Source organism: Melozone crissalis, unplaced genomic scaffold (genome assembly GCF_028551555.1).
Source record: "Melozone crissalis strain CALT ecotype California unplaced genomic scaffold, PUWL_Pcris_2 ptg000107l_1, whole genome shotgun sequence".
Classification (NCBI taxonomy): Eukaryota; Metazoa; Chordata; class Aves; order Passeriformes; family Passerellidae; genus Melozone; species Melozone crissalis.
Genome location: NW_026535884.1, coordinates 820,988 through 834,874, shown reverse-complemented (window position 1 = coordinate 834,874; position 13,887 = coordinate 820,988). Strand labels below are relative to the sequence as shown.

At 56.8% G+C, this 13,887-nt stretch overlaps 1 protein-coding gene across 4 annotated transcripts; it reads right to left on the bottom strand.

Annotated features, from left to right (window-relative positions):
* Positions 1-715: 715 nt before the first annotated feature.
* Positions 716-10,595, bottom strand: ZNF362 (zinc finger protein 362). 4 transcript variants are annotated; one of them, XM_054292126.1, is made up of 10 exons: positions 10,536-10,595; positions 8,775-8,801; positions 8,580-8,664; positions 3,638-3,701; positions 3,258-3,504; positions 2,850-3,171; positions 2,528-2,752; positions 1,226-1,304; positions 991-1,149; positions 716-914 (listed from the first exon to the last, which is right to left on the bottom strand). In XM_054292126.1, the coding sequence occupies exons 1-10, from the start codon at positions 10,543-10,545 to the stop codon at positions 798-800; spliced, it is 1,335 nt and encodes a 444-aa protein (XP_054148101.1). In that variant the 5' UTR covers positions 10,546-10,595; the 3' UTR covers positions 716-797. The 4 variants fall into 4 exon arrangements, with proteins under 4 accessions (XP_054148101.1, XP_054148104.1, XP_054148102.1 ...); XM_054292129.1 differs by lacking the exon at positions 10,536-10,595 and adding an exon at positions 8,851-9,889 and having other exon boundaries at positions 8,775-8,812; XM_054292127.1 differs by lacking the exon at positions 8,775-8,801 and having other exon boundaries at positions 10,536-10,586.
* Positions 10,596-13,887: the final 3,292 nt, after the last annotated feature.

Below are 13,887 nucleotides of genomic sequence, written 5' to 3'. Positions count from 1 at the left end.
ATAAAACACCCTGAAAAAAAAAAAAAAAAAACAACAAAAAAACCCCAAAGAAACGCTGAGTTAAGGCTTAAAAAGTGTATAAAAAATAACACAGTTAATATCCAAAATGAACCAAAAAGTACAGAATATAGATGAGTTTGGGGGAAGAGCCCCCCGGCTCTATACAGGGGGTATGTACAGGCAGGCACAAGGCAAAGCAGGGGGACCCCCAGACCCCCCAAAACTGGGGCTGCGGAATGGGGGGCCGGCACCGGGGGGACGCAGCTCTGCCCGCGGCTTCGCCCTCGAAAGGGACCCCAAAAGAACACAAAAAACCCCCAAAATGGTTAAAAATCAACCCCAAATGGAGGTGCTTGGGCCCAGAGTCTGTGGGGGGGGGTGGGGGTGGGATTTCTCCTCTCCCCCCAGCTGCTTTTTGCTCCATCCACGGTTCTTTTTTGGGGTGAATTTCTGGTCTTTTTAGCAGCACCAAGTTCTTGGCCAATAAATATATATATATATATATATATATTTGTATCCAAAAAATGGGGGGTGGGGCCTGGCAGGGGGGACACCCCCAAACCCCACTGCCCCCCCTCCCCCAAAAAAAGAAACCAAACCGCAGAGATTCAAAGTGCTCTGAAACCGTCTTTGGATGTCACCAAACCTGCGGGAGCCGGGCAGGAGCACGGCCCGGGCGCGGCCCGCGGCGCTGGGGGTCTCGTCCTCCTCCTCCTCCTCCTCCTTCTTCTCCTCCTCTTCCTCCTCCCTCTCCTCTTCCTCCTCCTCACGCTGGGGGGGTGCTGTCCCCTCCCTGCCTAGATGAGGGAGATCCGTACGGGAATGCCGGGTGACTCCGTCCGCTGCGGCGAGTGCTGGCTGACCAGGTGCTCCACCACCGTGTGTTTGGACATGTGCTTCATCAGATAGGTCTCCTGTGGGGGGCACACAGGGTGGGTGAGCGTGGGGCTGGGGGCTCTGGGCACCTTTGGGGGCATCTCCCGTGCTCACCGAGGTGTAGGCACGGCCGCACATGCTGCAGCAATAGGCCTTGGCGTGCTTGATGGCGTGCGCAGACAGGTGGATCTGCAGCGAGGCCGAGTCCGTGTACGCCCGGTAGCAGTTGGGGCACTTGTAGGGCTTGTCCTTGTTGTGCTGGCGCTGGTGGGACTGGGGGGACACAGGGAGTCAGGGGGGGACCACGGTGACCCCGTGCCCCCTGCCCTGGGTGCCCCCACACACCCACCTGGAGGTTGGAGAGCTGGGTGAAGGCCTTCTCGCAGCCGGGGTGCGGGCACTTGTAGGGTCTGTCGCCGGTGTGGATTCTGGGGACACACCATTGTCATTGTCACCTCCCCTTCCACCACCAGGGCCAATCCCACACTGGACTGGGGGGTTACAGTGGGCACAGTGCCATCTGTGCCCCAGGAGGTGACAGGGGAGAAGGGGGGGAGACATGGGGTGGGGGGTTATGGCACAGATATGTTTTATGAAAAATCCTTTCCTTGGGATTTCTCCTCCTGAGAAGCTGAGAGACCTCAGGAACAAAATGTAAACAATGATTATCTGCTGCTGTGGAATGCAACAGGTACATCTGTGATTGGTCTCATGTGGTTGTTTCTAATTAATGGCCAATCACAGCTGGCTCAGACAGAGAGTCCGAGCCACAAGCCTTTGTTATCATTCCTTCTTTTTCTATTCTTAGCCAGCCTTCTGATGAAATCCTTTCTTCTATTCTTTTAGCACAGTTTTAATGTAATATATATAATAAAATAATAAATCAAGCCTTCTGAAACATGGAGTCAGATCCTTCTACTCCCTCATCCTAAGACCTCTGTGAACACTGTCACAGGGTTACAGTGGGCACAGTGACATCTGTGCCCCAGGAGGTGACAGGGGACAAGAAGGGGAGACATGGGGCTGAGAGATGGGGATTGGGAGAGGATGGAAGAGCAGGAAACTGGTGAGTGTGGAGGAGATGGGCTGGCATGCGTGGACAGATGACATGGTGGGGCCCACAGCTGAAGGTGGTGGGTGCATGGGGGTGTGGTGGGAAAAGCACAGTGGAGATGGCTGAGCATGGTGGGGGCAATAAAGGTAATAAAGATGATGGTTGGTGATGGTAAACGTGGTTGGAAAGAAGGTAGGGGAGACAATGGAGGTACCAGAGACTACGAAGGTGGTGGAGATGTTGAGCACAGTGGGGATAATGAGGGCTGTGGTGTCAGACCAGCATGGTGGGTTTGATGAAGATGAAGGTAGTGCTGAAGATGAAGGCATGGAGTGCTGAAAATGGTCAGTGTAGTAGGGATGATAAAGGCAATGGGGACAGCCAGTGTGAGGAGGAATCAATGAGCACACTGGGAGTGAGGACTGTGGTGGAAACAATGAAGGTGCTGGAGATGATGGGGGATGATGATGATGGAGATGATGGCAGCAGGACCAAGCAAAGCAGGGCCATTAAGGATGTCAGGAGAGATTGGTGGGTGTGGGTGCCCCTCCCTGGCAGCAGGACCGAGTGTCCCCAGCCCCTGGGCGGGGCCCTCACCGGGTGTGCTGCTGGAGGTGGGAGAGCTGGCGGAAGGACTTCTCACAGTAGGAGCAGTGGTAGGGTTTGACGCCCAGGTGGATGCGCAGGTGCTGGGCCAGGTAGGAGGCGTTGGCGAAGGACTTGGAGCAGTGGGGGCACTTGTGGGGCTTGGCCTCCGTGTGCGACTTGGAGTGGATCTGCATCTCCGACTTGGTGAAGAACGTCAAGGGGCAGACCTTACACCTGGAGGGTGTGGGGGAGAACCCCGCAGGGACCGGGCTGGGGTGGGGGGCTCCCCGCCACGGCCCCCGGCCCCCGCAGCGGGCGGGGGGGTGCCTACCTGTACGTCTTGCCCTCTTTGGCCGTCTCCCCCGAGGCCAGGATGGGGTAGGGCACCACCAGCACCGGCGGCCCCGAGGGGTTTTCCGCCTTGATCTTCTTGCGGCCCCGCTCGGCCTTGGGCGCCCCCAGCAAGCCGTGGCCCTGGATTGTCTTGATGGAGTCGAGGAGGGGGGGGCTGGTGATTCCTGAGATTAGGGTGGGCGAGGAGGCGATGAGGCGGCTCTGGCTGGTGGAGGTGGGGGTCGAGGGGGTGGTGGTCCCTGTTCCCGGGCTGGATTCCGAGGTGCTGACGGCCGGTGCACGGGATGCCAGCCCCAGCCCTGGTGGGCAATGGGATAGAGCATTAGTTCTGAGGGGACCCACATCACCCTCTACCCCCTGGAATGACAGGAGCAGTGTCACATACCTGTGACGGTGCTGGTGGCCGGCCGGGCGTGCAGGGCCACGTCAGGCTGGGGCACGGCCTGCGGGTGCAGCCCTGGCACCTGCTGCAGTTTTGGCAGGGACATGATGGACTGGCTGCTCTCAGCAGGAGAGGGGGGCACCAGGAGGGGCTGCTGCGAGGCCACCGAGGTGGGAGGCAGGTGAGGGGGGCGGATCTTCTCCGCCATCAACTGCTCCTTGATTTTGTTGATCAGGACCAGGTTGTCCAGCTGAGGGGGGAGAAGGCACACGGGTGGGTGAGGGCAGAGGAACTGGGATCCCTGGCACTCCCAGCCTCCCCCTCAGTGTTCTCCACACCCATTCACCCTCCCTCCCCCCAGAATCCCGGTGCAGGGGTCCTACCTGGCTGGGCATGGTGGGCGGGGGCGGCCAGAAGTAGGGGTTGTTGAAGCGAGGCTCCGCCATCCTGGGGAGAGAGGGGGCGGTTATGGGACATCATCCCCCTACCCTTCCACCTTGAGCCCCCAAAACAAACCATCACCCCCCCAAGAAGCAAGACCCAGACTCTGAGCAAAGGCAGGGAGCTGGCGAGGGGGGCAGGACTGGGGAACCCCCCCACGCATCTTCCCTGATGAAAATTCCTGTAGGATCAGGGGGACACCAAGCACCTGCCTGCCCAAAGGCCCAAAGGCCACAAAACACTGGTGAGTGCACTAGGACACTACTTGGAAAAGGAAGGAAAAGGAGGAAGCTGAAATTTGAGGAAAACCCCCAAGTCTCCCAAGCTCTGGAAGCATTTGTCCCATCCAGGAAGGGATTGGAGGTGGATGGGACACAGCCATGGGAGAGGGCAAGCACAGCAGCACATTGAACCCAACAGCAATCCCAGCTGAATCCCCCTAAAATCCCCCTCCAAAGCCAAGTGAGGTGCCTGTGACACCCAGAGCAGCTCAACAGGAACACCAGGAACCAGCAGGGCTGGGAGATTTATGGAGACGCTTGAAGGTGTTGGAGAAACTCATCCTAAATCCACCTTTGGGTAATGGGAAACAGCTGGAAGGAGGCAGCAAGAGGATGATCCCTGCAGAGCAGCCCATGGCATCACCACCCCAGCAAATCCCATTATGGGGCATGAGGGTAAGCATCTGTAGGATCCTGATGGGATGTATGGGAAGGGGTCCCACAGGAGCTCTGGCTCCAAAATAAACCAGGCCATGGCAAGGAATCCAGGAGAAACCAGAGCGATGCCTCCAGCAACGTGCATCCCCAGAAGCTTTGGGGCTGGCAGGATTTGGGGATGATGAGCCTTCCTCCTCTTCCTCCTCACATTTGCTGCCCCAGGGTTCACACACGCTCTGAGCTCCCCACAGGCAGGTGGGCAGCGTGCAGAGAAAGGGAATCCCACCAGAATGTAACATCCCAGCAGCTACCCTGAAGAAGCTGTGGGATGGACCATGCCCGTTTTGGGAGGAAACCAAGGCAGGGAGGGAGGAACCACCTGCCCCTTGTGCTACAGAGCAGCCTGGCACAGGACGAGGTGTGTTCCAGGGTATCAAGGAATGGGAGGAATTTCTCAACACCACAGACTGTCCAGGACACCACCCAGGCATCAGCTTTGGGAATTCCCCTTCCCAAGTCTTGAACCACTCCAGGTCACCTCCCACTGCTCAAGCACTGAATTTTAGGCTTTGGAAGTGAGAGCAGGTCCAGACCCCAGTGGCACAGGGGGAGCCACAGAACAGGAATTCGCTGGGGATGTTAAATGCACCTTCCCAAGCACGGCTGCAGCCGCTGCCAGCTCCTTTGTGTAATTATATATGTACCCACAGGCCGCCCACAGCGTGCATTTACCCACTGGCTACGTGTTGTGTGTGTATATATACACACATATAGATCTCTTGGGATGATGGGCACGGGATGAGGGATGCCAGTGCCAGCATGAGGGGCTGGACACCGGGAACCAGGGAGAAAAGCAGAGCTGGCAGCAGGGAATCCCTTGTACAGAGACAGGCAGGGAGCAGGAGGGCTCTGAGCCCCCCAGGCATGACCAAGCACCCCGGCAGCAATCCCCCACCCACCCCAGAGCAGCCGTGGGAAAACAGGAAACTGGAGCTATGATTAGAAAAGGGTTTTTTGGAGCTGATCCCCCATCTCAGCAGGTGCCCCGTGACCTCTGTCCTTCCCATCCGTCCATCTGTCCATCCTTCTCCCTGTCCCGACAGCACGCTGGGCTCCAGTGGAGCCAGCAGCAGCACCCAGACAGATCAAAGCCACCAGCGTGGCCCCCAAACCATCACCAGGACACAGCACCAACCCTACACCAGTCCCAAGATCCTTCCTGCAAAGCTGGAGAGGCACAAAGGGTATTTTGGGGAGAAAAGCACAAATATCACGTGTTTCCCCACCCCCACCTGAGGAGGGCTTACTAAAGAAATGAGAAATTATTTGCAAAACCACCACACTCGGAGCTGGATGAACAAGAGGGAAGAAATGGTCGGCGTTGCCAAAATAATTCTAAAAATCCCTGTTCCTGTCCCGATTTAATGTTACAAATTGTGCAGTGTTTCTCTGTCGGGAGCGGCGTCCCCTTCTCTGGGGCTGGGAAACGGAGTGGGAGGGGGAAGAAGGCAGATGGAAAAAAAAGTATATATATATATATATATAAAAACTCCCTTTTTCTCTATTCTCAGCTAACTATGAAAAATGGAAGCTGACATGCAGCAAAGGTGGAAAAAAAAAGAAAATCCATTAAAATGGAAATGATGAAGGGTAGGGAATGCTGCGGCACGTCTCCCCCCAGCTCTGCAGGGCACGGGGGGTGGTAGGGCTCTCTGTGCCCCCCCAGTTTTTTGGCTGGGCATCTCTTGGGTAACATCTCCAGTGGCGTGGGGTCCTGTGGTCCAAACCATGGTGGGAAGAGCCCCTGACATCCTCCACAGGCACCAGATTTGGCTGCTGAGGGGTTGCCAAAGGTCATCCCTAGAGACAAGGTGGGCGCCCAAAGCATGGTGGAGACCCAAGCAGCCCAGCCAGAAGAGAGGGATGTGGGAAGAGCAAGCAGGAAAGATGCACAGAGCCCCAAAACCACGGGGCTGAAACCCAAACTCCCCAGAACAGCACAGCACCCGGCATCACCGCTCAGCCGGGCCAAGGAGGGGAAGCAGCAGCAGCACCCTAAAAAGAGACCAAAATCCTGCTGGCCTGTGCACCCACGGGGAGGGAAGAGCGGGAGAAGCCGGCAAGCCAGGGCTGGGGGTGGTGGCGAGGGGACAGCGGGGGCGGTGGCAGCAATGCCGGGGCCGTCGGGGTCGGTGGTTGGTACTCACAGGGTGGCCTCTGGAGCCAGGTGGGCGCAGCTGCCTGGGGAGACGTGTCGCTGAGGCTCCAGATTGATGGGAGGTAGATGATGGCACGGGTGGGCACGAGCTCACTAGAGCCTTCCAACTTCCTACCCAACTGCCGCTAAGTCAAGCTACAGTTCTCTAGGGAACGCCTCTACCTTGGCAGCCCTCTCTGTCTCGCCTTCGCTGAAATAAAAAGAAACAAGAGATTTCTTTTCACGCCACCGCCGGGAGAAAAGGGGCAGCTCCCAGGGACCGGTGAGCGACCACCAACCTGGTACAGCCTGGAAGTGAGGGGGGTCTGGGAGGAGAGGGGAGGGACTCAGGGTGATCAGAGCAGCACTTGGTAGCTAAATGTGTCCTCGACCGAGCAAGACAGCGAGTTTGGTGTCCCCAGGTGTCCCAGCAAGAGCATCAGGGCACAGGTCCCACCCCCGTGGCAAGCGGCGAGTGCAGGAGAGCCGGCGGCGGCCACGGACGGCGCACGGGGCAGAACCGAGCCGGGGCATGGATGTACCCTGAGCGCTCCCCACCAAACCCCAGCACGCCCTTCCCAGCACAGCCCACACACACCAGGGATGCTCCCTGGGCCGGGGAACCCAGCTCTGCCTTCCAGCATGCCTCAGTTTCCCCCCCAAAACACAAGGCCGTGGTCGCTGTCCCCTCTTAAGAACAAGTTTCCCTGGGGTTCACCTGGAGCAGGAGGAGTTTTGGAGGGAAAGCAAGTGCCCATCCACTAAACCTGCATCCCAAAGCCAACCAGCACCTAGCACCACGCTCAGGGAACGCACATCCCTCCTGCCCAGAAGGACTCACCCCAAGGCGAAGGGGGCAGAGGCAGGCATGGCTGCGAAGCAGGAACGCCGGGCGAGCCCCCTGTGGCTCGGGGAGGGGGTGGCCTGCACGCCACAAGAATTCACCCAAGATGGAACCAATTAAACCCCCGGCTTCCGCCCCCCGAAGGGCCCTGGGCTGGGGCTTCTCCTTCTGCATTTCCAGCAAAACCAACCCAAAACGAGCCCCCAGCCTGGACCGGGGGTCCCCGCGCAGGAAAAGGGGTGCACGGGGCAGGGTGAGGAACCAAGCACCAGTGGCAAGCAGGAGGGGAGGCAAAGACACGCTGGAGACCCCAGCTCAGGGGTGGAGGAGGGGGAAACCAGGGTGGCAACACTCCCAGAAGATGGGGGCCAAGGTGGTGTGACCCCAAATCCACAGTTTGGGTCCAGTGACCCAGCAGAGGGGACACGGGGACAGCCCGCAGGGAGACCCAGAGCCCACGAGGTGACACACGAGACACAGGGCACACATGCCCCACAAAACACACCACTCCCCAGCCTGAGGGGGCCCTGCTCCCCCAAACCTCAAACACATCCACCTCCCCCCAAAAGAGACCAGCCAGGCACCCTGCAAGGCAAAGGCAGCACCACAAATCAGCCTGGGGCAAATGCCCACCCCAGCAGCACAGGGGGGGTCACTCCTGGGTGACAGCACGCAGGGAAACCGAGGCACAGGCAGGGGATCACCCTGAGGAGGGAGTGAGAGCACCGAATCCAACATGCACTTGTCCTGACATCGCGCCCAACGACCAAAAATGCACATTTTTAAGGGAAAAAGCAGAAGGTGTGGGGGGGTTGAGGGTGAACGTTATTATTTTATGCATATAAAGGCACATCGCTTAAAAGGGAAATATCAAGGGGGTCACACATACCCTGGGAGCAGGGTCCCCTCCCTGCAGAGGGGGTAAACAAGGAGCCCCTCACACCCCCAAAACACCCCCAAAAAACACCATACCCCCACTTATACAGAAATACACACACACACATATAATACCTGCATTCTGGTGTGCACATACATATTATTTCCACAAGCACACACACATAACCCCATGCATGCACACCGCTGCATTAGGTGCTGCTTTAAGCTGCAAACGTCTAAAAGCAGTGGGGTTTTTTGTTGTTTTTTTTCCTCCCTGTGATCCCCCTCCATCCAGCCATCATGCCCACCTCTGCGAGTACTGGCGTTGCTTCCCCTTATCCGCGTTCATCTCCAGCTCTAGCTGAGACCGGGTGCTGCACGTGGGGCGTTTTTCTACGGGGGGACAAGGAGGAGGACAACTTCACACACCCCGAACCCCCCGCCAGCCCCCGGCGCGCGAGATCCCACAGCGGAGGAACAAAAGCGAAGCGGCTCCGACCTACCCGACCCGTGGGAACGTGGGGTTTTGCCTGAAAATAGAGAGAAAACAACAAAAAAAAAAAAAAAAAAAAAAGGAAAATAAAAAGAAAACAAAAAAAAAAAAAAAATAAAAAATAGTGGTTGTTTTTTTTTTTTTTTTTATAGCCCCGCTCGCCCCCTGAGCTGTTGGGAAAGCTGAGGGATGGGGAGCTGGCTGGAAAAGTGGGGGTGAAATCCATCCCCTTGCCCTGGACCCTCCGCCTCTCGGCAAATGGCACGCCGTGAGGGACTTAAAAAAACTTTTTTTACCTCTCTGCTAAAATATCACTTTATAATCTCAAAGGCCTCGGGCTCGAAGCCGCTTTCACCTGCTCCATCGTCCCCAGGTTAAAAAACCCGGCTGCTATCCGAAGGACCGCAGGCTTGCGGGGGGGGAAAAAAATAACCCAACAAGGAGCATCCTCCAACCTTGAAGGGAGAAAAAGAAATCAAAATCATCGAATTCACCATTCCTGGGTTCAAATCCATCACTGTGGCCACGCCGGCTCTAAGCTCCCCCCCCAGGCCCCCCGACGTGGCCGGGAGATTATGGATGTATAAATAGTATATGGCTAAATATATGTTGGAGAGGGACAGACAGACCTCTGGGACACAGCCACAGAAATTTGGGTCCCTCGCTAAAGCTGCCGCATTCCTGCCAAAAACGCCATGAAAAAAATATCTCCCCCCCTCCATTAGACCTTCCAGCCAGCGAGACCACTTTTCTAGACAAAACCAGTTAATGCAGAAAACAGCGAAGAAAAGGAGGAGAAGAGGAAGGAGAAAAGGAATTAAAATGGTGAAAATTATAATAATGGTGATTATGATGATGGTAATGATAATATTCAGCCCCTGCGCTGCTTCTGCCACCTCCTGTAAGCAAAAAAAGTCAGAAAAAAAGCCAAGAATGCATTAAAAAAGCAAACCCCCCCCTCCAAAAACATGCAACATCCACAAAAATAGGTACGTTCGGCTGCAATTAACTTTTCCATTAGACCATCCAGAGGGAAAGAAAAAGGGAAAATCCTGGTAAATGGGTATTTTCCTCGATGTTCCCCCCCTCTTTTCCCCCCTTTTTTTTTCTCTCTCTTTTCCTTCTTCTTCCTGCTTGGAGGGGGGGTTGGTGGAATAATGATGACAATAATGAAAAAAAAAAAAGAGGTGGAAAAAGGCGAAGTTTGGTTAAGTGAAGTTGAAATCCTCAACCTGGGAGGGGATTTGCGGAGGGGGGGGGGGTTTGCCAGACAAAAAGGCCGGGGGATGGGGGTGGAAGGGGGGGTTTGGGGAAGGGGGGGTGGGCCGGCTGAGTGCTCCCCCCACCCCCCCTCCATCCGCCGCCTCTCCCACATTCTCAGACGTTTTTATTAAAATTCGCAGACAAAAGGCAAACAAAAATGGCAGCCCCGGCTTATTTTTAAAACGCTAGGACGGGGACGCCATGTTCTGCAGGGCTGAGGGGAGGGGGAAGGGGGGGGGGGGGGTGAGGGGGGGAAAAAAGGAGGGAAATTTTTTTAAAATATTGATTTAGATGAAAAATGAATAAAAAGCAGCGCGGGGGCGGGGGGGGAAGGGGGGAGTGTGTGAAGGTCCCCCTTTTCCCGCTCGCCCCCGGGGTGAGGGGGGTTTCGGGGGGTTTTGAGGTGTTTTGGAGAGGGAACGGGGGGGTGGAAAGGGAGGGATGAGGGATATAAAAAAAAAAATAAAGCGAGGGGGGGAAGGTAAAAAAAAAAAGACACTTCCTATACCGACAGCCATGGTGCCCCGCCGTCCCGCCGGCTCCGCCGCACGGAGGAAGATGGAGCCCCGCGCCGCCCCCCCGCCGCCGCCCCCGCCTCCGGCCCGCCCGGCCCCGCCGCCGCCACCGCCCGCCCAGGGACGGGCTGGGCTGAGCTGGGCTGGGGCACCCCGGCCCGAAGGGCTCCCCGGGGCCCGCAGCCCCCCGAAACCGCCGCAGCCCCCGGAGAGCTCCGCGAAGCTCCGCAGCCCCGGCTCCCTCAGCCCCGGGAGGGGTGCGCGGTGTCCGCAGCCCCGGGTCCCTCAGCCCCGGGAGGGGTGCCCGGTGTCCGCAGCCCCGGGTCCCTCAGCCCCGGGAGGGGTGCGCGGTGTCCGCAGCCCCGCAAGCCCTCTTGGCTCCCCAAGCCCCCTCAGCTCCCCGCAGCCCCGGCAGGGCTCCCCAAAGCTCCACAGCCCCCGATTCCCTCAGGCCCGGGAAGACGCCTCAGTGCCCACAGCCCCCCAAACCTCCTCAGCGCTATCGGGGCTCCCCGGTTCCCTCAGCCTCCAACACCTCCTTACCCGGTCATTCCCCTCGGCCCCGGCAGGGCTCCCCGAACCTCCGCAGCCCCCTCAGCCCTGTCTGGGCTCCCTGGTTCCCTCAGGGCCCCAAATCTCCTCAGCCGACCGGTCCACTCAGCCCCGGCAGGGCTCCCCCAACCTCTGCAGCCCCCCGAGCCCCCTCAGCCCTGTCGGGGCTCTCCGGTTCCCTCAGCCTCCAACACTCCTTCATCCAGCCGGTCCCCTCGGCCCCAGCAGGGCTCCCCGAACCTCCACAGCCCCCTCAGCCCTGTCTGGGCTCCCTGGTTCCCTCAGGCCCCCAAATCTCCTCAACCCTCTGGTTCCCTCAGCTGCCTCAAGTCTCCTCAACCCCCGGCTCCCCTCCGTTTTCAGCCTGCCCCGCTCCCTCAGCATTGCCAGCCCGCTCAAATTTTTGCAACCCTCAAATCTCAGCCCACTCAAATCTCCTCAGCCCACTCAGTTCACCTCAGTACCCCCAAAATCTCCACAGACACCCCTTTTCCCTCAGCCCACCCAAAGTTCCTCAATGCCCTGTATCTCCTCAGTTCTCCTCTGACCCTGCCAAGTCCCAGATCCCTCAAATCTCAACCGCATGGTTCCCTCACTGTCTCCAGGACGACTCAGTGTCCTCACATCCCCAAATATCCTCGGAATCCCCCAAAATCTCCTCAAATCCTCCAAATCTCCTCAGCCTCCCAGTTCCTCTAACACCACCCAAAGATCTTCAAATGCCCAGATCCCCCTAGACCCTTGGTTTCACTCAGACCTCCAAATCTCAGAGACTCCCCAGATCTCCTCATGCCCCCAGTTCCACTCAGATCCCCCCAAATCTCCTCAGATCCTCCAGATCCCTTCAGTTCCTTCCATTCTCCTCAGCCTCCTCCAGCCCCCCCAAATCTCCTCATCCCCCTCAGTTTCCTCAGCATCTCCAGGACTCCTCAATGTCCCCAAATCCCCTCAGACCACCCCAAAATCTCCTCAGGCCTCCCAAATCTCCTCAGACTCCTCAAAATCTGCTCAGACCCCCCCAAAATCTCCTCCTCTCCCCTAAAACTCTTCCACTCCATTCCCCTCAGCCCCTCCAAAAGCTCCTCATGCTCCCAATTCCTCTCAGCCCCACCCAAGATGCCACTCCTCCATTTCCCCTCAGCTCCTCAGAACTCCTGATTCTCTTCAACCCCCTTAGTTTTCCTCAGCTCCTCTCAGTTCTCCTCAATCCCCCTGAACTCCCTTAGCCCCCCCAAATCTCTTCAGCCCCCCACAGGTCCCAGCCCTTCTTACCCCATGCACCCCAGTTCCTCTTATCCCCTAAATTCCCCTAAATTTCCCCCTCTCAGCCCCTATCTCTGCCTCTGCCACCCTCAGCCCCTCCGTGAGGCTCCACAGCCCCATCAGGGACATCCCCAGTCCTCCTCATCATCTTGAGGATCCCCAACATTTCCCAGGGGGTCTCCAGCCCCTCTCAGGGTCTCCCCCAATCTCAGGGTCCCCCCAGCTCCTCTGTGGGTCTCTTACAGCTCCCAAAATCCACAGACACTGCACACAGGGGAAGGGAGAGCGGGGCAAATCCCATCCATTCCTCTTCTCCTAAGTCCAGGGGATTTACCCTAGAGCTTCTGAGTTTTCACTTTTAAAATTATTGAAAAAAAAAATAAAAATTAAGGGTCTTTTTCATGTTTTCCCAAAATATTCTGTCACAGAGGAGGATGGAGAGGAGAGGGGATGTCCTGAAAGGAAATGGTGCCTCTGAGAGAGGTGGGAAATGGGAAAGGATTGGGATGGGATGGGATGGGATGGGATGGGATGGGATGGGATGGGATGGGACGGGATGGGACGGGATGGGACGGGCACCCAAGACACAGAGTGGACATCCCTTTGCAGCTGCCTGGGGTGTCAGAACCCCTGGAACCGGTTCTGGCCACAGCAATGGAGCTGGGACAGAGGCACCATCCCCTGTGGGACCTCTGGGCCTCTCCCTGGCCCTCCCCACATTCCCCCTGCTCTGTCACCCACCAGCTGGGATCCCCCATCTCCCATCACTTCCCCATCCTGGAAGGTCCCCAGATCCATTAATTATCCATGACTCAACCATGAACCTGAGCCAGCAGCTCCAAAACTCCCTTTTTATCTGATTTTCGGATATTGACACCCAGAAGTTGCCACCCAAAAATGGAACACTGGGAGAGCCTGGATCCCCCCAGAGCTTCCCTAATGTCTGATTTCACCCTCGCTGGGTTAATTTCCATCAAGGCTTTCACTTCTGCTGTGGGATTTTTTTTCCCTGTGATTAAGAAACTGGTGGTTTTAAACCTCGGCACCAATTTAGGCATTTTCTGATTTTTTTTTTTGCAGGGGGAGTGGAGTTATCCAATCCCAAATCTGCACTGGGAAGAGATGGCGTGGGTCACTGCTGAACTTGTGGGATCCACCAAGGATTGGTGAACATCTCCTGGGATTTTCCTTGTTGGAGAATCCAACAAGGGACAAGTGACACTCCAGGCTTTTTTTCCAACTCTACTTTGGGTGGATTAATCTTGGGTGTGGGAAAGGGGCCCCTTTCCTGGGAAGGTGGTTGGTATGCAGGGGAAAAAAAAAAAAAAAAAAGAACAACAAAACCCATGCCCAGCTCCATCCCAGAGGCTGGAAAATGAAGGAAATTAGTGCTTGCCTGCTGAAAAAAAATATGATTCCAAGGCTGGTTTTGCTCCCAGGATAGATCCAACCGCGATTAAAAGGAGCGGAAGGCGGGAGTGGAAGGAAATCATGCTGGAATCACCACCACAGGGTTTCTGCAAAGCCACA

Bases quoted from the DNA above. Each gene is read 5' to 3' on its own strand.
- ZNF362 (XM_054292129.1), bottom strand. From the start codon at position 8,990: ATGGATTTCACCCCCACTTTTCCAGCCAGCTCCCCATCCCTCAGCTTT. The intron at 8,813-8,850 runs TTTCCTTTTTTT...TGTTGTTTTCTC, and splicing joins TTTTTTTGTTTTCTTTTTAT to TCTATTTTCAGGCAAAACCC. The intron at 1,150-1,225 runs GTGGGTGTGTGG...GTGTCCCCCCAG, and splicing joins CCCAGCTCTCCAACCTCCAG to TCCCACCAGCGCCAGCACAA.